Source organism: Wyeomyia smithii, chromosome 3 (genome assembly GCF_029784165.1).
Source record: "Wyeomyia smithii strain HCP4-BCI-WySm-NY-G18 chromosome 3, ASM2978416v1, whole genome shotgun sequence".
Lineage (NCBI taxonomy): Eukaryota > Metazoa > Arthropoda > Insecta > Diptera > Culicidae > Wyeomyia > Wyeomyia smithii.
Window position 1 is genome coordinate 125,343,953 of NC_073696.1, and position 24,574 is coordinate 125,368,526.

At 42.5% G+C, this 24,574-nt stretch overlaps 1 protein-coding gene across 6 annotated transcripts in view; it reads left to right on the forward strand.

Moving 5' to 3' along the window:
• LOC129727440 (dual oxidase maturation factor 1) overlaps positions 1–21,376 on the forward strand; it is a 79,468-nt gene extending 58,092 nt beyond the window's left edge. For all 6 annotated transcript variants that reach the window (XM_055685288.1, XM_055685286.1, XM_055685287.1 and 3 more), the window contains 8 exons: positions 1,903–2,102; positions 18,630–18,687; positions 18,830–19,184; positions 19,261–19,472; positions 20,072–20,151; positions 20,211–20,332; positions 20,394–20,624; positions 20,691–21,376. In XM_055685288.1, the coding sequence (XP_055541263.1) occupies positions 1,938–2,102; positions 18,630–18,687; positions 18,830–19,184; positions 19,261–19,472; positions 20,072–20,151; positions 20,211–20,332; positions 20,394–20,624; positions 20,691–20,733 (1,266 nt within the window). In that variant the 5' untranslated portion in view covers positions 1,903–1,937 and the 3' untranslated portion in view covers positions 20,734–21,376. The remainder of the gene's footprint in view (positions 1–1,902; positions 2,103–18,629; positions 18,688–18,829; positions 19,185–19,260; positions 19,473–20,071; positions 20,152–20,210; positions 20,333–20,393; positions 20,625–20,690) is intronic.
• Positions 21,377–24,574: the final 3,198 nt, after the last annotated feature.

Consider the following 24,574-nt stretch of genomic DNA (forward strand, 5'->3'; position numbering starts at 1 on the left):
AAGTTAGTTTGTAGTCTAAGATAAAACTCTATGTTTCAAATATTTTCATTATAATTGTATTTTCTGAGATTATTTTTATTCAACTAAATGATGCTAGGTTGCATTTTGTTGCATTTAGTATTAGTAAGCTTCTCCTACAGGTACTTCAACTTGGATTGCATTGATGTTTTTTATTTTTTCGTAGGTAGTTTCATATCGTCCGAAGAAATTAACACTTCTAGATTCTTGAGAATAAAGGAAATAACGTTTACATGCAAAATAAAGACAGAGGTCCTAAATGAAGGCTTCGAAGGACACCAATGATGATTTACATTAGATTTTAATTTTTTTTTTCATTGAAATACGGCGTGCACAATTGTAATAAGTCCGCTATTTTGTTTTTTTTTTACATCTTAACTTTTTATCATGTTCTAACTTACCTTCTAATAAATTCAATGAAGATTATTTCTCTGCATCGTGTTTTTAACCTCGAATGAAAAATTATGCAACATTACGTTTCTGAAACCGATTGTTGAAGAGACCCCCTTAAGTAAATTTTTCGATGTTGAACGTTCCTTAAAGAACCCGCACTGGTTTCTATATTTAAAGAATCATTTTGTTGACATTTGCTTTTAAAAGCTTAGTGGAGTTAGTGGAAAACACTAACACAGCAATGCATCAAGTTTCATTGTTTATGAATATTGGAAGGATTCCGTTAGGTTCAGCACTTTTTGATGCATCTAACTTTCAAATGCCTGCAAAATATTATAAATATGATGTTAATTCAAACAATTATCTCTTGAGAACCTTATATAAAATGCAAAATTATGCCTGCAATGCTTTTTTCAAACATGTTGTTTTGATTTCTTGAAATAAATTTGCAAAATATACCTCCTGAGTCTCCGCTGTTCGGGCTCAAAAATTTCGTTAACCTAACAGTTCATTAACAAGCGCTAATCTTGTTGACCGTCAATAGACTGCATAGATAATTAAATTTTAATAATCACTCATTTCCAGCAAAACATCTTCACAGCTTCAAGAACGGTCTATTCATGGCTGCGGCAGTCCTACTGTAGCAAATCACAATCCAGCAGCTATAATTAATGCTAAATTACCATCGATAAATTATTCTGGCTTGCACATTTGCAGTGTTTAAGCACGCGTATTCATATGTGATCCGTAAGATACACACTTCACTTCGGTAAAGGCGTGCAGAGTGCGATTTGACCACTTTGGAACACGAGGCTGCCTAGTGCTCATGCATAGTTAAGATCGCAACTATCTCCGGCAAGTGAATCTCACATTAGTATTCAAATCTCTTTTTTTCTACACTTCTATTCGTGCTATCGGCCTTATGAACAATCGGCTCTTCGTTCAAATAGTGCTCCCACCTGATGGACAACGAACCAATAGCCACTGTTTCACTTTTCGCCCAAGGACATTTTACTCCTCGAGGGGTTTGCTACCGGATGAAGACAATTTCTTAACTCTAGTAGCTACAGCTTCAATAGTAATGTCACGGCTATGTCGCAGCACTGTGAATGTGTCTAAATACTGGCGGCGTAGTTACTCGTACATAGCTGTAATTATATCGTTAATAATAATCTGTTAAATATGGGGTTTCTATCTTGATATGAAACACTGTGGCACGGGAGGGATTTGTGCTAGGCCCTCCACATAGTTTGGACATAAATGTTGCTCAAAAAACTCTGTAAAAACTGAAAACACCCTGCTTAGCAATTCAATGAATAGCGATTAACTCTAGTGTGTTCCGTTCCGGTAATGTTTTAAATTAAGGCATTAATAAATATTTTTTTAGGTTTAACAGCAATGACACTTGCTTATTTTAGTTAGTTTGTGATGAATTTATACACGGAAAGCACGTCCACAATTCACTCCAACATCTTTTTCTCTTCTCCGCAGGTTGCCGCCATCGTAAATACCGACCTTCCCTTACGATGAAGGGTTGGTTCGATGCCTTTCGAGACGATGGAGCTCCCACGTTGTATTCGTTCTCGAACCGAACCCCGGTCACAGGCGATGTCTCGATTGTGGCCGTTTGTGTCTTGTTCGCCACCATCTATTTGGCATTTCTGGTCATCTTCCCCGGTGTACGAAAACAGGTAAGCCCGTTTTGAGCCTTCGTCGAGCGTCCATTGCATAAGCAAGCGGCGATGTTGCATTTTATACCGAAGATCCACTTTCGCGGGGATTTAAATACACAACATTGCATCTATCGTCGATCAAGATGGGAGCGAATCGAAACACGGTCAACCACCTGGCGAGGCGCATCAACAACAGCACTGCTATGCCGAAAAAACGACATATGATTCTTGGCGACTCTAGGGTGGTTCCAAAAATATAAATAAGAATGTCTTTTCAATGTTTGCTCTTAATCATGGAGTTGATATCTAATACAGATGACACCCTTAGTGGAATGATTCTACTCAAACAAGCAATATTCTCATGCAGCTCAAAAATTACTTAACCATTTTCGGTCATTAGTCACCCTAATCTTTGCGAGAATTAGGCATCATCATGTACAATTACAAACTGCGAGTCGAATAGACAATTACACACCTAATGAATTCATATACAGAATCAATTAGTATCCAGTCGATTGACCGCAATTACGACTGTTTCATGCTGCTCTTTAAAAACAATTTACGAGTCAAACCTATCGACAGAGTTTCGTATGTTGATCTGGATGGATACATCACAAAATCTGCATATTGTTGTCATTTTATGTAGCTTTCATGTGTTACGGTGGGTCGAATTCGTAATCCCCAATATACGGAATACAAAATGAAGTAGTCACAAAACGTGTTTAAAAGGTGTGACGATTCAAATTCAAACTTGACATATTTATTTCCATCGATGAAAATATTTCAAGTTAGTTGTTAGAAAGGCAACTGGTTTTAGTTACCTCAAAACTTAAGTTGACAGAAATCTGAGATGACTTGTTTTTGAAAATCATTTTTTTGTTTTTATCTATATTTTTTCACTTTTAAATTTTTCCAATATTTTTTAATAAAAGCTTTGACAATTTCTTATAATCATTGCCCGACTAAAAAGCAATTGGTATTTATAAAGGTTTTGCCCAGTACTGGTCTAACAAGCCAGTCTTCGTATGTTCGGATCCCGGCTCGGCTCAGGGTTGCATTGTAATAACATTTTCAAAATAAATCAACAATTTTTAAAAACGTACCTGGCATTGCTCGGTATAAGAAGTTTCGAAATTGCAAACCATTTTTCATACTTCATTACTCGCTTAGCCATCTTTGAATTTAAAATGATCATTTTCCGGCTCCTGGGCATCTCGATTCCAAAAATATTTATATGTTGAGGTGGTATTCGGTTATTATACAGTCGAATCCACCTAAGAGAGTAAAGGAATAATGTAAATCAGATCTAGTTAACGGAATTAATGTATAACTGAAAATTCAAAGTTTTATGAAAATTTAGTTATCACCTATTCGTATAATGTTTATGTTTATAAGAAAACTATTTTTTTTACCAAGCACTTGCTTTAAATTTTATTTTTCGAATATTTCACATACTTAAAAATAAAATACATGAAAACATCAATAAAACATAAGAACAGAATTTCATTGGGAAAAACAAGTTATAACAAGTCTTATGTGGGTCTGTAACTTTTTGTTGATCGGAATGAAGAATATGAGCGAATAGCAAATTATACTAACGGTCAATCAAGTCGATCAAATGGTCTGCTTACTTACTTTACTTTGTTGGCTAACGGACCGTTCATCGGTCTAGGGCCGAACGGATTAGAAATGTCCAGCTTCTTCTATCTTGTGCAGCAGTTTTCCAGTCTCCTCGTACACCAGCATATCGGGCATCTTCTTTCACCGCGCACATCCACCGCTTGCGAGGCCTACCACGGAATCGACAGCCTCTTCCTGGTTGTCTACTGAAGATAGTTTTGGCAGCCTCCTCGTCAGGCATTCTGGCTAAATGTCCAGCCCACTGAAGCCTACCCCGCTGTATTACATTCACTATATCAGCATGTTTGTATACCTGGTACAACTCCTGATTCATGTATCTGCGCCACACGCGTCTTCTAATTTACCGCCAAATTCCCCTCCCTCCCAGCTGGTCTCGAGGTACGATGCTGGCATAACAAGCCAGTTGTCGAAGGTTCGACTCTCGGTTCGGGAGAGACTGTTTATGTCAGTAGGATCGTATCGCTAACCCCGCAATTGTCCTGTACACTTAACAGTTGGTTGCAAGGTCTGTGTATAATAAACAGAAAGTCGAGTTCCGAATCGGAATGTAGCACCAAGGCTTTGCTTAATCGATCGTAGAACTTTACGCTCAAAAACTCCGAGCACTCGTCGATCAGCTTCCTTCAGAGTCCATGTTTCATTTCCGTAAAGTGCCACTGGGAGTATCAGCGTCCTATACAGCGCTAGTTTTGTGCGAGTAATATCGTATCGTTGTCACATGTCACAAGCATACCAATATAAACGAATTCCTCAACCGCTTCAAATCGTTACCCATCCATCTCCACCTCAGCACCAAGACCACGGAAACTCCCACGCTCAGAGCCGGATTTAAGGGGGGGCCCAGGGGGCCCGGGCCCCGGGCCCCCACAAAACGAGAAAAAGTTCTTTTCTCTATCAAAAATGAGATTCAATCAAAAGTTCAATTTACAGTAAGAAAATTTGAACAGACCATTTCAATCTGAAACTTTCCTTCAGTGTCATTTTTTCGCGAGCGCCAATATCACAACCACATCCATTCTCTTGGAATGGCACACATTAACACACCATTTGAATCGAACCAGCGCGCATGGGAGATCAAGCAGGAAAGAAGATAATCCACAAGTTTTTTTAATACATTGCTGTTGATTCCGAAAATAAGTTTACCTGTCCGAATCAGGGATACTAGATTTGCGTTGCAAAATGCAGATTTTCAGAGTCCGTGTGCAGATTTTATTGACCTGCAGAAGTGTGTACCTAGTTTTTTTCCTAGGTTCTGTAGATTATTGCCAGCGTAGCCTTATATTTGCGCAGTCTTTCTCAAATTGTGTGCAAATTTTTGCTTGCGGATCGCATTTTTTTCGAATTGCGGTAGGTTTTTATTTTTCAGATATCAAGAAAAAAAATCCGGATTTCGAGCAGTTGCATACACTTATTTATTTGAGCCTAATGATCTCGAACGCAACTGGAGAAAGGTCTTTATCGAAGATGAAACTGATTGAAAATAGGTTGCGTACGACTATGAAGAGTGAAAGGCTGTCAAACTTAGCATTGTTAAGTTGAGAGTACAATATTCTGAAGGAGCTGAATGTTGATTATTCAATCAATAAGTTCTCTGCAAAAAAAACTCGTAAGAAAAAATTCTAGCAAATTTTTGGTAACTTTTCAATGAGAAATAAGTGTTTTTAACTCGTACGATAAAAAAACGGGTTTGTTTTATTCTGGGGCCCCCACTGTAAACTGGGCCCCGGGCCCCCACAATCGTAAATCCGGCTCTGCCCACGCTCCATGCCAGCTATCATGTACTTTGTTTTGGTAGAGTTAATGATAAGTCCCAATCTCGCTGCTTTCCTCTCAAAAGGCACGGCTACGGCTCTACGGTCGATACCGATGATATCAATGTCGTCCGAAAAACCAAGGAGCATGTAAGATTTTTTTGATGATCGGTACAGTTTCTTTGCACGTTTGCTCTTCGTACTGCACCTTCCATGGTCATGTTGCACAGTCACTCGCGAGTTCCGTTTTACCGCGACAACAAGTGTTGAATTTACGTGGCAATAAATTGGCAAATATCGAGTGGTTTTGGAGTTTCTCCCCGAACCGTATTACTGAAAGTTCTTTTCGAGATAGTTTTCTGTTCCCATAAAGTGAAATATTTTGGATTTAACACGGAAATGAGCACTAAATTTTTTTATTAGTGTTGAAGGACGCTGCGACGCCATCCCCATTGTGGGGATTTATTATATCAGTGAAACAATAGATAAACCGAATCGTAGAGAAGCCAAGAGAGCGACCACAATTAAGAGCGTGAGTGAAGATCGTCGTCCAGTGCAGAGTGAGTGCCTTGGATCCATACAACAGTGTGTGGTAGCTACAGAGCGCGTGAACTCTTTTGCGCATCAAGTGTCAAAGTAGAATAAATAACCTGTGCGGATAAATCTCTTTATTGTCGAAAAACATAGGACAGTGTGTGAAAACTAAAATAACAAATTGCGCCGCGTTTGCCTCTGCTAACAGAGGCCTATACTAGGATCCAGCATAACCTCCCGACATGTTGTCGGGGGGTTTTCCCCATCCCTATGTGGACCCAAGTGATCCTGGTCCTGAACCGGGAAACAAAATTGATAATGTGTTCACTGGACGAAGCTTCCCAGCTTGGGGGGATCCGAGTGGGGACTACGGACAAATGCGAGTACTCCGACTAGAAGGTGTAGACAAGAACCTACCGAAACGACCCTTTGAAATACGTAAAGCCGTCGAAGCCCATCTCGGCATTCGCATCAAGGATGCCAGACCAGAAGGAAATGGAATTTCTTATATTATCAAATTGAGGAACCAACAGCACGTACAGAAACTTAAGCTGATGAATAAACTTCCGGATGGAACCAAAATTAAATTGCTGATCATCCTACCAAAAACCAATGTCGTTGTGTTGTTTACTGCCCAGAGTCGACGGTGTACTCAAATGAGGAACTGCTAAGTGAGCTGAAAGACCAAGGAATCATAGAACTTAGAAGGATTACGCGAAAGGAGGGGACAGAAATTGTTCCTACTCCAACAGTAATACTAACAATTGACGGAACCGTGATTCCAGAGAGCGTTAATTTCGGATGGATTAGAGTGCGCACTCGTCCCTATTATCCAACACCGATGTTGTGCTACGGTTGCTTTAATTATGGACATCCCCGAAAACGATGTGAAGCTAAGAACGTGGTATGCGGTGTTTGCTGTGGGAATCATGCAAATACCCCTAAAATGCCATGCCTGGAAAAGCCGTACTGCAAGAACTGTCAGAGTGATTCCCATTCTGTTGCCAGTAAAATGTGCCCGATATACATGAAGGAAGTAGAAATCCAACACATAATGGTAGACCATGGCATGGGATATGCAGCAGCTCGGAGGATTTATGATAGTAACCACTGCAGGAAATCCGCTGCTGCCGTTGTTGCTGAAGGGAACGATGCCAGATTTGCCGATCTCAACGCCAAATTTGACAAACTTCTTGTCGAAACCGGTAAAAAAGATCAAAAACTAGAGCAGATGAAACGGGAAATGGAAATACGGAACCAACAGATCGATGAGCTGTTTGAAGCCTTGAAAAATAAAGAACATGCACTTGCTCAAAAAGACCTCGAAATTACAGCTTTAAGAGCCGCTCTAACATGCCAATACCGTTCACCACCAATACCAATAACATCACACAGGACAGCATCCCAACGGAAACCCTCAAACCGATTGGTGCAACCAAAAAGTTTATGAGCAGCAGTGAATCCCCAAAGAATGATCGAAAATCTCGGTCTCGATCTCCCCAGAATCAAAAATAATCTAGCAAAGAAGAACGTCGAAGCCGTGGTTCCCCCAGGCGAGCCCGGCATGCCAAGCAAAAGTCTAGTCACGATCGAACGGATAATAGCAAATCCAGAAGCTACAAGGATTCTTCTCAGCAGGGAGGAAAAAACACACTGAAAAAAGAGGATATGTATAACAAAAACCACGAAACACTTGACAACAACAGCTCTTATGTTATTTCCGACAACGAAACCAATGAAATCTTGTTGAATTATCACGATAAAAAGACAACTATAACGACATCAATGTCTTCCACAGAAAACTACTTTGATAGTCACACACAACAAAGTAGAGAGGACAACGATCATACCACAGATACTGACAGGAAATACCAAAAATCAACAAGCACCGAAACAACTGCCTCGGGCAGCCGGGACCCTACAGGTGTAAAAATCTTGATAGTTAACGAGTGGATAAGCGAGACGGACAAGCGGTTGCCCCCGTATCCCTCGAAGGACAGCACGAATTTCAAGAATCAACGTTTATTGGAAAGCGAGACGGAAAAGCGGACACCCCCGTATCCCTCGCAGGACAGCGTGGGAGTAACGACTCAAGGATCATTTGAAAGCGAGACGGACAAGCGGGTCTTCCCGTATACCTCGCAGGACAATGTGGTATGAAAGAATTTCGATAATCAACCGAAAAATCTGGCCTCTCCTGATGCGGTAGTTATTAACCCATCGAAACCAGGAAACACCCCTCGGCACCTGGTAGCAAACTCCACCTTCGATAAAACTGCCCCAGCCAACCTCCGCAGATCAGATCGACTAGCCAAGCGGAATATCATACCATCGGATGCTAGAGAATAAGACCTATGGAGAGCGAAACTTGGCGACAACACACCGTCCGTACCTGGCCCTTCCTGCGCATCGTCATCTCTTCCTGCGGTTTTAGTATCTTTGCCGACCGTGAGGGATTCGCAAAATACTTCTATCAATGGAGCTCTGGCAGGGATCGCTATTTTATCAAAGCAAACCGCCAGGCAAACTTATTCGGCGTCTAACTCAAGCACATCCGGAAGTTGCATACCGGAGAACCCTTCGTTGAACCGTTCATCCGCTATTAACTCCCAAAGAAACATACCCCTAACCTCCCATAACGGGACAACACTAGCGTTGCAATGGAACGTCAACGGCTTCTACAATAATTTAGGTGATGTGGAAATCATCGTTCAAAACTACGCACCAACCGTTTTGGCGCTTCAAGAGATACACAGGGCTGATATTTCTAGGCTGAACCGCTCTTTAAGCGGACAATACAAGTGGACCCTAAGAACTTGTCAAAATATCTACCATTCAGTTGCGATTGGCATTCGACAGCCATATGATTTCACTGACCTTAACATTGATACAGATCTACCACTAATTGCCATTAGAATCACTCATCCTTTTCCGGTGACAATAATCTCCGTTTACCTTCCCAACGAGAGGATTCATAACCTCAAAAAGTCCTTAATCGATGCCTTGGAAAGCATTGAAGGTCCCATTCTTCTACTGGGGGATTTCAATGGTCACCATCAGGCATGGGGAAGCCGGAAACAAAATCGACGCGGGATCGATGTACTTAACGCCACACAGGAGATGGATTTAGTTCTCCTTAACAGTGGAATCCCTACATACATCCAGGGACGAAAAGAATCGGCAATAGACCTGAGTTTCGCTAGTCCCAGTTTACTACCCCGGTTGCTCTGGCAAACTCACGATGACCCCATGGGTAGCGACCACTACCCTGTAATAATTCGCTCCAACGATATTCCAGTTACTACCACTAGACGACCGCGCTGGATGGATGACCAAGCCGACTGGCAAACATATCAACAAAACATCAACACATTTATAGAAGGCTTTCAGAGCGATTCGACTACGCTGAACATGGGCTTGTTCACTGAAGGTATCATTGATGCGGCTACAGCTTCAATTCCCAGAACTAGTTCTATCCCAGGGAGAAAAGCACTTCGATGGTGGTCACCAGATGTTAAAGCAGCGGTTAAAGCAAGGCGAAAAGCCCTGCGGGCTAATAAACGGCTTCCTGCAGATCACCCGGAGAAGGAAAAAGTAGCGGACACATATCGGAAACAGAGAAATGAATGCAAGCGTATTATCCGTGACGCCAAAACTGCCAGTTGGCACGAGTTTGTTGATGGAGTCAGTAGTGATAACACATCGGTGGAACTCTGGAGAAGGGTTAATGCAAAACGTAAATATTCAGGCATAGCCTTAGAAACTGGAAACGGGAAAGTAACGGACCCAGCTATAGTCGCCGATACACTCGGAGAGTACTTTCATGCTCTATCATCCTTAAACGGATATACAACCGAATTCATTACACGAAATGCCGTCTCCACCAATTCCATAAACGAAATCACTATTCCCAACGTCGATAACAACCCGCATTTGAATCAGCTTTTCCAGCCAAGCGAGCTTACACTAGCACTAGCAGTATCTAAAGGAAAATCAGCCGGGCCCGATGACGTCGGTTACCCATTGCTTAACAACCTAACTATCAACGGTAAAGTAAAGCTTTTAGCAATCATAAACAAAATCTGGACCGAACATAGTTTCCCCCCTGAATGGAACCACAGCCTTATGGTCCCAATCAAGAAACCAAACAAGAATGGACGATCTCCAGAGGACTACCGTCCTATTTCACTAACATGCTGTGCATCGAAGGTGATGGAAAAGATGGTGAATCGACGTTTAACCCAGCATCTCTATTACAACAACCTTCTAGATCCACGACAGCACGCATTCCGCCCAGGTGGTGGTACTATCACCTACTTCGGTACTCTAAGCCAAGCATTAGACGAGGCAAAAAAAGGAAAACTTACATGTTGAGATTGCTGCGCTGGATATCGCAAAGGCATATAATCGTGCTTGGATGCCGGCCGTGCTACAACAATTAATCAACTGGGGCATAACCGAGAACATGCTACACTTTATTAAGGGATTCCTGAGCCTACGACCCTTCCAGGTCATAATTGGAAATCAAAAATCCCGGGCTATTTTCGAAGAAACGGGTGTCCCCCAAGGGTCAGTACTGGCGGTGACTCTTTTTTTAATAAAAATGAATAGCGTATTCGACAGCCTTCCGAAAGAGAATAAGAATATTCGTCCATGCCGACGATATCGTATTGATGGTGGTTGGAAAAACAGTAAAGGCTCTTAGACGTAAGCTTGCGCAAGCTGCATCCTGGGTGGCAAGCTGGGCCTCCTCGACTGGTTTCCAACTCTCTGCAGCAAAAAGCGAATATATGCATATTTGCAACTCGAACCACAGGATTTTGGATAATCCCATCATAATTGATGGTGTTGCGATTCCAAGGCGCAAAACAATGAAAATCTTGGGAATCACCATTGATCGTCATCTCACCTTCACCCCACACTGATATAAGTTTAAGGAGGACCGCCGCAGCAGAATCAACCTTATCAAGGCCCTTTCTGGTCGGCATACAAACTCAAATCGAGCGACAAGACTTAACGTGGCCAACATGGTTATAAACTCCCGTTTAACATATGGATTGGAGCTCACAATAACTGGTGTGCAAACCCTGGTGAAAAAGCTCGGCCCAACATACCGGCAAGCCCTTCGCATTACAGCCGGACTTTTACCGTCTACTCCTGTTAATTCAGTATGCGTCGAAAGTGGAATGCTTTCTTTCCATCATTATATTGTCAGAGCGATTTTCCACCGGGCGATTAGCTTTTTCGCTAAATCTTATGGACCGGAAATGGAGGGGTTCCTCCTGACGGAGGCAAACCGCCTTCTCAAGGACACGACCAACCATGAGCTCCCGCCGGTAGTTGAAGTCCACTGGTGCGGAACTAGAGGTTGGAACCAGCCCAAGATACACATAGACTCAACAATAAAAAACAATTTCAAAGCTGGATCCAACCCACACGCTGTACGTGCATCCGTTACTGACCTTCTTCGGACAAAATATATGGACCGGGTTGTTCGATATACAGATGGATCAGTGACTAGGGGCAAAGTTGGAGTAGGGGTCTCCGGACCTGGCATCGCATTTTGTCGCCGACTTCCAGATCAAGACAGTATCTTCACAGCAGAAGCAACAGCCATAATGATTGCATTATCCTCCTAACAGAAAAACCTTTGATAATTCTCACCGACTCTGCGAGCGTCATATCGGCGCTACGCATCTTTACATCCAATGGATACAGAAATTTGCTCCTGAAAATACTGTATTTGCGTGGATACCTGGTCACTGTGGTGTTCCGGGTAACGAAGAAGCAGATCACCTCGCGGGCTTGGGACGCAATAGGAAAAAATGGACACGACGCGTTCCTGCGGATGATCTCAAAAGATGGACGACTGACATTATCTGGGAGGCATGGACAAAGGATTGGCAGAACACCGACAGAACTGGATCCCACGAATCCTTCCTCCGAACAATAAAAGTTGATACTCGTCGCTGGGAAGACCCAATTGATCACCGATCCCAGGTAGTGATATCCCGAATCCGAAGCGGACACACCCGCATAAGTCACAATTATTCCGGCCAAGGCGACTTTCGAACCAAATGCGATGCATGCGGAACCTATAACTTAAATAATGCTACGAAAACATGATAAAGACCCGACTAAGATATCGACTTGAGGAAAGCTGCAACAATTATATTAACAAAACAAAAGTTCTCCCTGGATGTCCAGGACCTGGAGCTGCCCCCTCAGGACTACTCCTTGTATTTTTACTTGACTTTGGGAAGGGGGGTAATGGTGGCGAACCAGCCTGTGGCTGAAAGTTACCCTAATGAAGTAATAAAAAAAATATATGTTGCACAGTAAGTTAGACAGCGCATCCCCCTGCTTCAGTTCATCTAACGTTACTAACGCGACTGATGTCTCGTCAGCTATTGGCACGCATGATTTCGACCCCTCCAGCGTCATACGAATCAGCCTAATTAGTTTCGTCGGGAAACCGTGTTCCAGCATTACCTACCACAGCTCGTTTTTTTTTTCATTGAATCGTATGCCGACCTAAAATCTTCACAAAGATGGTGGATGTGCAAGTTACACTCCCCGAACATATCAAGGATCTGTCGCAGGGTGAAAATTTAATAGGACGCCTCTGTCGAAAACCTGCCTGGTATTCGCCAACAAAGGACTCCGTTAACGGTATCAATCTGAAGAGCAGGATACGGGAGAGCACTTCATATGCGGAGTTGAGTAACGTTATGCCTCGATAGTTGCAACAACACTTAATCTGTTAACTGTTCTAGACTAGCTCCGCACGTCGTTTCTACCATAGCTGTCCTCTGCGCTGGCGAGCACCCGCGTCTCGTATTCACGCTACTTCCGACGATGGACTCTGTTTTCGGCAACTCTTACCTCACTGTATCTCTCTCTGCTCTGACGCGTGGCCGCAGTGAACATGCAGCTCCTAGCACGGTTCTTCTCATCTGTCGCTTTCTGGCACTCGGCATCAAACCAGCCGTTACGCTGCCGTTTTCAAACCTGAAACCCGAGCCCGACCCGTACCCGACGGGTTCGGGTCGGGTTCGGGTTTGAAAATTTTTGAAAATGTCGGGTACGGGTCGGGCTCGGGTTTTGTGAAAAAAATATTTTTGGTTTCGGGTCGGGTTCGGGTCGGGTTCGGGTTTAAAAATGTCGGGTTCAGGTTGGGTATGAAAACCCAAAACTAGACTATAAAATCTATGAAATCTCGGGTTCGGGTTTCACAATTTCGGGTCGGGTTCGGATTTGAACGAGAAAAAAAATTCGTGTTCGGGTCGGGCTCGGGTTTCGACCGAAAAAAAAATCGGGCTCGGGTCGGGTACGGGTTTGAAAAACATCAAACCCGACCATCTCTACTATCTACCACGCGTCGTACCTACCATCTCTCTCGCAGGCGTTTCGATGACACCGTAGAAACTGCTCCACTGCCCATTTATGTCTTCCACTCTTTCCTGTTGCTATTTCACGATTCGTTGATCCGGCTCTCTGGCGTATTCTGCTGCCACGCCATCAGCTTTCAGCCGCTGAATGTTAAAACGCGGCGTTCTCTCTGTGGGAGGTTTCTGCACGTTCGGGCTACATAAAAAGTTCGGGCTACGGAAAAGTTTATCAACCTCAGGTCGTTTTCATTGCTTGACGAGTGGAGACTATGCCTTCCAATGATCGGCGGAAGAATTCCTCCCTCCCAACCTGTGCATCGTTCAAGAACTCATCTTTGGCTTCATCGGGTTTGTTGTTTGTCGGTGCATAGGTGTTGATTACATTGTAGTTGGAGAATTCGCCCTTAATCCTTACACACATATACGGTCCTCCACCGGATGACTCTTGTTTCCTGATTTCCCAGCACTACAAAATCGACGCCCTGTTCCGCTACTTTGCCGCCACTTTAGTAGATGTGATCAGCGTTGCCAATCCTTCAGTTTTTCCTGGATATCTCCAGCTAATTTTGAGCGCGCCAGCGAAACAGCTGAAGGTTATATTTCCAGTTTCTAAAAAAAATGTTCCAGTTCTATCCAGCTTTCTATTTATTTTTCTATTTTCTATTTTTATAACATTTTTGAACCGTAAATCAAACAAATTTCTGTAGAAGCTTCAAATTTGTATATCCAGTTTACGCCAGTTTTTTATTTTAAATTCTTCCAGTTTTTCTTGAAAAAAGGTTGGCATCGCTGCGATTTAGACTTCCTGCCGCTGTAGTCGGCTGCTCGTGGAGGATGGGATAGGAGTTGCTGGACAGAGGTGAATGAACATCAGGATCTCAAGTGACACGTGTCCAACCCATGTGGTGTGATATTCCACGCAATATAGGGCAATTGATTTAATCGACAATTTTCGAAGATGTCATTTTGTGCCATTGATATTTTTTAATCATGTTTCATTTTTGAGAAGAATTTATGTAAAAAAGGTATTAATGATCTGTACATATAACAATAGAATGAACCGATTGATGTGGTAAGGGGGGAACGAAGGGGTTTTTAGAGTCGGGGAAGGTTCTAATTCGAAAACTAATCACGCATATTAAACCAAAATTGACAAAAGAAGTTTTTAAAGGGCAATAAATGTTGAAGTTGTTTGACATTCCTCCCAGTACTGGAAGAGAGGGCTCTCATACAAATGAAACAAATGAAATGACAAATGAAATGAATTTCAACATAACTCGAGAGCCGAGAAAATGGAACCAAATTTGACGTGTAGAGGTTTTCAAGGACATGAAATTTTACTATGGTAGTTTGAGACCCCTCCCTTTTCTGGAAGGAAGAGCTCTCATACAAATGAAACACACATTTCTGCATGACTCATGAACAAATCAAACCAATGAAACCAAATTTGACGTATGGATAGGCTGACCAGATTTCCTCAAGGCAAAAACGGGACAAATGAGCGTGATTTTTGGAAAAAAGGCCGTAAAAATTACCACAGGGAAGATTGAAATTTGGACTACGTTATCATCATGGCTCTTAAGGTGTCAACTTGCTATCGCGTCTTCTAAACAGTCCACATACCGTTTACAATAGAATCCTTTACAAAGGTGCGGTATTACCAGAAAGGCACGAAGTGGCTTGGTAACTTTAACAACTTCCTGGCAGTTGAGTTACCAAATTTCAGGTGTGTTCGGCCAAAAGATGGGACGGTATGAAATGGTCGAAAAAACGGTACTGTCTCATTCAAAACGATATTTCCGATCAGCCTAGATATTCCGCTTGACGCTAAGCTCACTTTCCACCTACATCATGCCAGCTTGATTACTAAAGCAACTCGACAGCTGGGATTCATTGCCAAAATTGGTCGTGACTTTACAGACCCTCCCTGCTTTAAAACCTTGTATTGTTCTCTAGTACGGCCACCACGTGAAAATTGCAACTTGATTTGGTACCCTCATCAGAAGAAGAGATTCAGAAGAGATTTGTCCCTGGCCTGATCCGGAAAATCTCCGCCGTATCCTGATAGATTACTTGGCTCTGACACGTTTTAATTTCGTCGCAAAATCCAGTAAGCTGCATTCGTTGTTCTTAGCGTTCCTTATGATCAACTGGCTGCTCACTACACACCGCATTCCATCGAACATCGTTTGGATTTACCGAACCAATAACCGCTGCAATCGAGACCTTCTCAAGCGTAGAATAACTGTCTGGGTTCGGTGAACCATCTCGCAAGTTTGAACAAATTAAATATTTTGTAGACTCGACTCTAATTTTTAATATTTATTAAGACTACTATGAATTATTCTAAAATAACTTAAGACTACTTATAAATTATTATAAAATAAAATAAAATACCCGTAATCGGGATGATGCACAGATGCCTAAAATGGATCCCGGATACCATTTTGATTTCTAAGATGACGAGTTTTGGTTAAGGAAAACAACCCAAAATGGCCAAATACCACCTAATATGGGTATTTCCGGAATCAGAATGATGCCTAGAGACCAGAAATTGACTACACAAGCCATGAACAATGACGACTTCCGGTTTCTGTAAATCAGCCCAAAATGACCGAATTTCACCTAATATCGGTATTTTTGGAACCAGAATGACGCTGGCTGAAAGGCCTTAAATTGGCTCGGTACTCTCTTCAATATATGGAATACGACAGCCTGTCTTATGTCAATGTATCTCTTGGAATAGGTTTGGGAATAAACTCAATTGGGGTTAATTAATTTAATATTCTCTTTGCTCCAGATGACGTTTACCTCTGTAGCCGACACCACGGTTTCACTTGCTGCCATATCCAAAACAGCAGACACGCTAGACATGCACACGCTATATAGCAAACCACGCACGCTATATAGCAAGCCACACCCGCTATAAACATGCACACATGCGCTACAGACATGCATACACGCTATAAACATACACACACGCTATACAGCTAGCCACGCACGCTATGTAGCAAGCCACGCACTCTAGCCACACGCTATATAGAAAGCCACACACGATAGCCACACGCTATATAGCAAGCCACGCTCACTAAATAGCAAGCTACACAAGCTATAGACATGCACAGACACGCTAGGCATGCACACGCTATATAGCAAATCACACACGCTATATAGCAATCCACACGCGCTATAAACATGCATACACACGCTACAGACATGCCATAAACGTACACACACGCTATAAAGATAGCCACACACGCCATATAGCAAGCCACGCACGCTAGCCACACGCTATATAGCAAGCCACGCACGCTAGCCCCGAACGATACCCACACACGCTAGCCACATACCTTATATAGCTATGGACACACGCTACAGATATTCACACACGTTATGTGCACACACCCTATATATACATACGCTGGATGATGGTGGCATCTCAAACCACCTGGCGGTGCGAGTCTCTTTCAATTTCGGGTTGTATTCACCCAACGATATCTGAATTGGATTACCGCTGGTGGGGTCCAACTCAGATCGAAGGGAAGCCGAACTGAAAGAGGTAGAACTGCAGCTAACCACTACCACCAGCGTCGCTAGAACTATTTCGGTAAAATCCGTAGATTCTACGGATTTCTACGGATTTCCCCTCTTTTCTACGGATTTCCCATATAAATGTTTTCCGTAGAAGTGAACAAATCCGTAGATCTACGGATAAATTTGTAGATCTGGCAAGCCCGTTGCCCGCTGCTGATCCACTTCGCCTACTGCCATTGGTGTTGATGTCCTCTGCTACTGCCTTCCTGTAGTAAACTGATTTGCTTAAGGAGAAACAGTCTCTTATATAGCCCAAAGAGTGCATTGCCGGCTAACTAAGTACTACATTCTGTCGTCCTTTTTAGGGAAAGGCAGCAAGCAACCAATCAAAAGTCGACATTTGTGTTTCGACAATGTTCAACAATTTTCAATATTACAATAGTTTTAACAATCAGATTACAATTTTCTGCATTTGACTGAGTTTAAAACGTTTGAAATTGGACAATTTTTGTGACACTCTCGATGTTTTCAGTTTTGAAATTGGACCCCTGTAATTGTTGCCGTAAGACGTATTCTACGTCAAAATTTACCGCGTACATCCCTTTCAGTATGTGCCTGCGTGTAGCAAATGCTTTCACCACACTGCTTCTTTCTCCACTCCAAAGTGTCTTACAACCAACTTACAGAGAGAAAAACACAATTCCAGCTCATCCCACATCTGTTAGCAACAAGAGGGATGAATCACTCTACAGAGAAAACGCAGAAGTACACCGCAGAGTCCACTGGCGAGTAGTCTGGAAAGTGAAAAAAAAAACTACCAGGCAAAAGTGTAGTCCTCGTGTAGCTACACCACGAAAACGAATTTGACCAGATTAAACTCGACCGGCACGAGCAACGCAGTCTATTTTTTTTTCTCCCAATCTCTTTTCCTCTTCTGCCATGCTCAAGAAACAAACTGTAAAACGCACCGCAGATAGCTCTGCCGTGTAATTATTGTGCGTGATGTTCATACGAGTGAGAAAGGACACCATAGTTCATTGTCTCGCAAGAGAGAGATTTCAGATTTCACTGCTGTGCTTTCAGGAAGCTTACCAGATAAAAATCGTTTGTCGTTCTCTTCTAGTATGTGCGTTGATTTGCTCTTTGGTGTGAGAGAAGTTATTTTCGCAGTGCAAGATGTTCTCCTGCACTCTAGAGGTTTACTGAGGAGAAAATACAAGCATGGCTACGTGTAGTGATTTGTTTACCACGCTCTTTACTTTTGCTTCGTGCTGTGTTGCTTATACTACTGGCCATCTTTGTTATACTACTGGTCATCTTTGTCACTGTAAGCTGATTGGAACTGCAAGTAATTTTTATTTTCAACTCGTTCGTTCAAAACTGAAATTCACAGTTTCCAATTTCAACTGAAAATCCTTTAATGACAGCGAAAATTTCTAGCCCTGGGTGTCGTTGGTTGGATGAATCTCGCCTGCAATCAGTGAAGTAAACCCGGTAACAGTCCTGGGTCCAATCGTATTTGGTCACCGAAAAATAATAAAATAAAACAAATCAATAAAGACTTTTTGTTAGGTATAATACCTCTTTCTTTAGTTTTTTTTTTAAACTAAAGAATTTATTTTGTCTATTACTACAAAAAATACACTGTATTAAAGCAACTTTTATTTTATCAAACGTTTTTAATTTTCCTCCAGAAATTCACAACTTTTACATCTGTTACGCTTAGCCTATTTGTAGGCCTAGTCATTTTGGGTAAGTACCAGATTTATTCTGTCAACTTAATTCGCAATTTTGCAAATTATTAATCCGATTGTTGACCGCCATTAATGATTGCCTAGAGGGCTCCAAGTAATACACACTTCCAACTGATCATATTTCTACATGAAATTTACAGCGACCCGCCTTGGCTCCGCATGGCACGTGGCTCAATCGACAATCGTCGCCCCCTACAAATCATTTTCCCGAGAAAAGCTGCCGGCCAAAATCGGCGCTCACATTGGTCTCATGCACATCAACATAACCCTGGTGGCGCTTCCTGTTGGAAATTGGACCCAGCCGGATATTGATTTTAACGAACAGTTCAGCTGGAATCAAGCTAATGACATGGGCAACTCGTACCGAAATGCACTGCAGCGTGGTCTGCCGTATCCGATTCTGACAGTAGCAGAATACTTCAGCCTAGGACAGGAAGGATTTTGTTGGGGCGGCCAGTACAGAGCAGCAGGCTACTACGCTAGCATTCTACTATGGCAAGTGCTCGGGAATGATAATCAGCCTGGTTTGGTCCAACATTAAATCACTCAATTCGAATTCTGTCGTTCGCAGGGCATCGTTTGCATCATGGTTACTGATGAATCTGCTGCTGGTGGCTGTACCACGCTACGGAGCCTACACGATGGCACTTACCGGAGCACTGCTGATTGGTGCCAGCATCGGATACAATATGATGCTCCCGAAACGACCATTGACAATTTTTATCGAGGGAGGACACATAAGTTTTCATCTAGGATGGTGCTTCTGGCTAGTGCTGGTAGCAGGTTAAGTACACCCGATTCTCTTTTAGCGCGACTTTCATTGCATGGTTTCCTCTGAGAATGCTTGTTTGCATTGGAGATTAGTTCTTAAAACAAACGCGAGACTACACTTACCATGTCACAACACGCGGGCTCTTACCACAGCAAACCCTGTTTTCCTGTAGGAGCCTATGACCACTGCTACCATTAGTTAGATATATTGTTGTATATATATATATATATATATACCACCCTGCAAACCCTGTTATTAGCATGTATATAGCAAACCCTGTTATTAGCATGTCTAAAGACCTCCGTACACATCTGGCCTTTTTTAGTAACCCGGGCAGGCGGGAGATACCGCTAAAGCTCCTTGGACATTTTTCTCTGTCGATCCTCAATAGGCTCTACTCTGTTGAGTCATCATGGAGGTGTTTGTCATGGTGCTAGCTTGATGGCTTATCATGGCTTTTTTACATTCAGTATTTTGTTTTCCTCCTTGAGTACTCATTACTTTTTCTCCTATACTAGGGAAGGTATAAAATATCTTTATTACCAACACGGAGTTCTGAGTGTCATGAACTTGAATTATATATACAATTAAGACTGTTCACATCTTTCAGGTATACTGTGCTTGTCGGTTGGATTAGTAATATCTATCATTGACCTGGTGTGGCCACACCGCTTTTCGACGATTTTGGAAGTAACTAGATGCGATCCTTCCTGTAACGTACATTATTCACTACTTTCTCTTGTTTTTAGGTTTATTACGATACCCCTTACGACCGACACGTGATATTGGAAGAATCTCACGATGTCCGATACCGCAAACGTAATAGCAAAGGCCTAGAAGATCCTCCTGGGTTGGGATCACGCATTCTGCGGTAAGATGTGGCTTTAAAACTTTTCATAGTGCCACTAATTGAAACCCTGTCTTGATCGCAGCCGCTTATCGTCGAAAACTCGAGACCAGACCAGCGATAAGATGGGCATCGAGAACCGAGCGTTCCAGCACGATGTCCCCAAGTCACCCTGGCGCTATCCGTTCCGGAGAATGCAGCAAACCCCGCCACATGGTATCCAGCGGACCGTTTCGCAGGATTCCAATTCTAGTATCGCTTCCGCCGCGGCCATGTCCCCATCACTGCATAAAGTGGCTCTGTCACGAATGCTGCCGTAACCAATGCACAAAATCGTTAACAATGAATTTGTTATACTTCATCTTTGTTTTGTTAATTTCAGAAAACCCCCGCTAGAACGAACCCGTGAAATTTCCAACTGGTGATCAAAAACCATCATTCACTCACTGCTAACGAGTAGCTGGCTGCCAATCCTCATACACAACTGTTGAGAACATATATTAACAACATCGAAAACACGTGTGCAACTTTACGTGATGAATCTCTTGTGATATTAAATCGTAAAAAAGCAGAATTATAGATTCCAATAACTTTAACTAACAGAGGAAGGATGAAAAAACACACACACAGACAATATGGACCATGTTTAGCGACTTACTATATACATAGGACAAACAATTTTATCTAGCTAGGAGATTATTGATAAGAAAACGCAAAAATGGCTTCATATGGAGCAGATTTTAAATAGTTTTTGCAGTGCTATTCTATGAATTATTTCCGATATTTTAAATTAGACCATTCGCGCATGTTCATGAGCGCATTCATAGAGGAGATACAAAAATGAGCCATAAAACAGCATATTGCATTAATCCCTTGAAAACTTACAGAAGAGAAGAAACCAGTGATGTAATCATAATTTTAAAATCGTTAGGTATTTAGCATTTAGCGCTTGTGCTGTTTACATGTGAATAAGCTGAGATTAGGGATGAAAACAAATGGAATTTAATTCAGATTTGATTAAAGTGTCAGTTCTTATGAACATATTGAAATGAAAGACAATATCAAAGTATCGTAACGTCTCTGCACAGACTAACAGATGTAACACTAGAGCCTAACTCCACCGCCACAGGAAATGATCACTTCAAATTTCACGTTTGTTGTTGTTCCCAATTTGTCACATGCACGCACACCAGCGCTGCCGTTGACATACAAGACGCAGTGCGAACACGGCAGCAGATGGTACTAGTGTTACTTACATAAACTACTATTTTGATCCGAATGATGAGTTTATAGAAAATTTGTTCAAGGTGTTATGTCTGTTAGTCTTAGGTATTTGCATATCACATTACCCGAATTACCTCATGTTAGTGGCGTAATCAAAGAGGGGCAAGAGAGGGGGGTTAGGTTAAAATAGACTGCGTGCACCATCCGCCATTACCGCTCGTGGAAAGCTGAATAGTTACCAAAAAAGGAACGTTTTCTGCAGCAGTCTTATGCAAAAACCTGCCGAAGAAAACCACTGCCAAAGACCTTTTGACAACTCTGCTTATTTCAGTTTTAAGTCTTCATGTATTATATCAAAAGAAAAATATATCAGGCAACATTTGTGTTGTCGATTCTCCAGAAATCCCAAAACTGACGTAAGAGAGGTTTGCATAGGGATACCATCGGTTCTAATTTAGCAGAACATGTACTGATTTTGAGATCTTTTCTGGGCGTCCTGAATTATTTTCCATTTTCTAGCATTTGTACTGATTTTCGCAAGATATTACATATGGCAGTGTGGCAATAATATGCAGAATTTTTGTAAATCAGTAACTTTTTTCGCTTCCGTGACACAACTTACTCTTTACTTATTGGTCCGTGTCCGCCAGTCCGCAAGAACAAAGAGCTAAGCTGCGTCACTGTGAGTCTCTGGGTCTGCCTCACCTGCGTTGCCTTGCGGATTCCAGTCAAGTGCTTCTTTGCAGATCTCGTTCGCTGCTTTCCCCAAGGTGTTTCTGATCCACTTCCTTATACGCTCTCGAATTTCTGTCGCTATCAGCCAATGATGACATTAACAAATACCTGCAGTTTTTGCGTTGTCTCCGCTGAGGTGCACCACGTTTTGAAGGCTGTACGGATACGTTTGAGTTGAAAAATCGGGCTTACGTATGTAGAGTGTTCTGATTTTAGCGCCAAATGTTTCATAAACCTACAATAGCACCTCTGGCCTTCCTGATCCGTGTGACTATATCAGCTTTACTACTAGCATCAGGCGTTGTCTGGCTACTGTGAAGTTAATGGGATTTTCAGTGTTCACTACCATAGACTTAGTTTTTGGGCCTGGGAGCACACGGAGAGCTCATACAACTTGCGCTGCATATCGTTTCGGCGTTGTGCCAGTAAGACAATGTCGTCGGTTAGGTCAAGGTTATTTAGGTGCTCCATAGTTAGAGGATTCCAAGGCAATTCTCGATTTGGTCTACTGTCAATCGCTCTAATATTTCGTCCATAACGATGAGAACAAACAGCGGTGATAACATGCAGCTCTGTCTCACACCAGCAGTAACCCTTATATGGTCCGACAAGACGCCATTGTGCATCACCTTGCACGAAGGCGCCTCGTAATGAGCCTCGATGAGATGGACTAGGTTCTCTGGAGCTCATCTACGCTTAAGTGCCCCCAGATGTTTTCGTGGCTAAATCGGTCGAACGATTTGTCAAAGTCAACGAACACCAGTAGAAGAGACACAGAGAACAGACTAACAAGCAAACGATAAAAAATGTGTAAAACAGATTGCGCACGCAAAAATATATTCTCCGAATTACACCCCCCGTCATGCTGAGTGGCAAACTGAGATGTGATGTCGCTACCGTCGCCGTAGAGCGAACGGCATAGCCAATATATTTTAACGTCAGTACTAACGGGAGTGAAAAGTACATACACTGATGAAAATACAGTCTGTTTAGCGACGGTAGCGACATCACACTTTAGTTTACCATTTAGCATAACGAGGGGTATTATTTGGAGGATAATTCTAGAGAAACATTTCAAAAGGTCCTATCTGCTTTGATCGATTTTTTGATCGATCACTTTCATTCAATCACCACAACTGATCAAACACCTTTTATGACACGTTATTTGCACAAGTTGATAGCGGAGGGATCACTCTAGTCTTCTGAACGAAAACTACGCTTGGGAGAGCTACTAAAGTTGAACCGTTACCAAAATAAAAAGACGCTTCGGAAAAACGATGAAAGCAGATAGGACCTTTTGAAATGTTTATCTAGAATTCATGGCACACATGCAAAAATTTTCACACTTTTTTCAGACCAGCTCTGTATTTTATCGACATCTTTGTGCTCATCCTGGTACCACTAAGCCGGTGAGAAATAACGTACAACAAGCGGATATCACCATTGGCGCCGGCAGTTTGTCCTTCTTCGGCTAGGAAGTTAGTCCAGGCTCTCTTGAGCCGTCCATTAGCGCGTTTTTTACAGCCCTTTCCAGTTCAGCATATCGTTGACGAGCATTTGTCTTAGCTGCTCTGGTTCACGATCGCTCAATGCCGGCTTTCACCTCTTTCCGTTTCTCCAAGTTTCGTCCGAAATCCACTAGTAGGCAACGGTTCTACTAGCAGGCAACTCCGAGACTCGGGATTTAATTTGTTCGACAAAGGATCTTTCCACCTCGATATTCTTCAGTCGGCGAGCGTCGTGACGACACCCAACTTTCTCCTCAAGTAGTTCAACACGTGTGACGCGCAGATGTATCCCAGCGATAACAAGGTGATGGTCGGATGCAATGTCGGCGCTGCGCTTGTTGCGTACATCAAGAAGGCTTCTTCTCCAATTTCGGTTGATACGGATGTGGTCAATTTGGTTTTTTTGTTCGGCTATCGCGGGAAACCCACGTTGCCTTTTGTGCTGGGTTAGGGAGAAAGAGTGATCCTCCAATGACCATGTATTTACTATCACAAAACTCTGTAAACAGCTCTCCGTTTTCGCCCGTCTCTCCTACACACTTAATTTATCTCGGCAAACTTCCTAACAGCTGATCGAGCTCGGCGATTTTTTTGCGGATGTCAGCAATATATTTCGATGAACATTCGGCAAATATATCGATTTACCGTAAGCCAGCAAGCATTGACATTTTGTTTGCCGAAGTTCTTGAATATTCTACCGAAAACTTGTAGAACATTTAGCTGAATTTATCAACTGTTGAGTTCTCGGCAATAAAATCTAAGTGTGTAGGCGTCCCATGACGCGTTCAAGTTCCTCGTT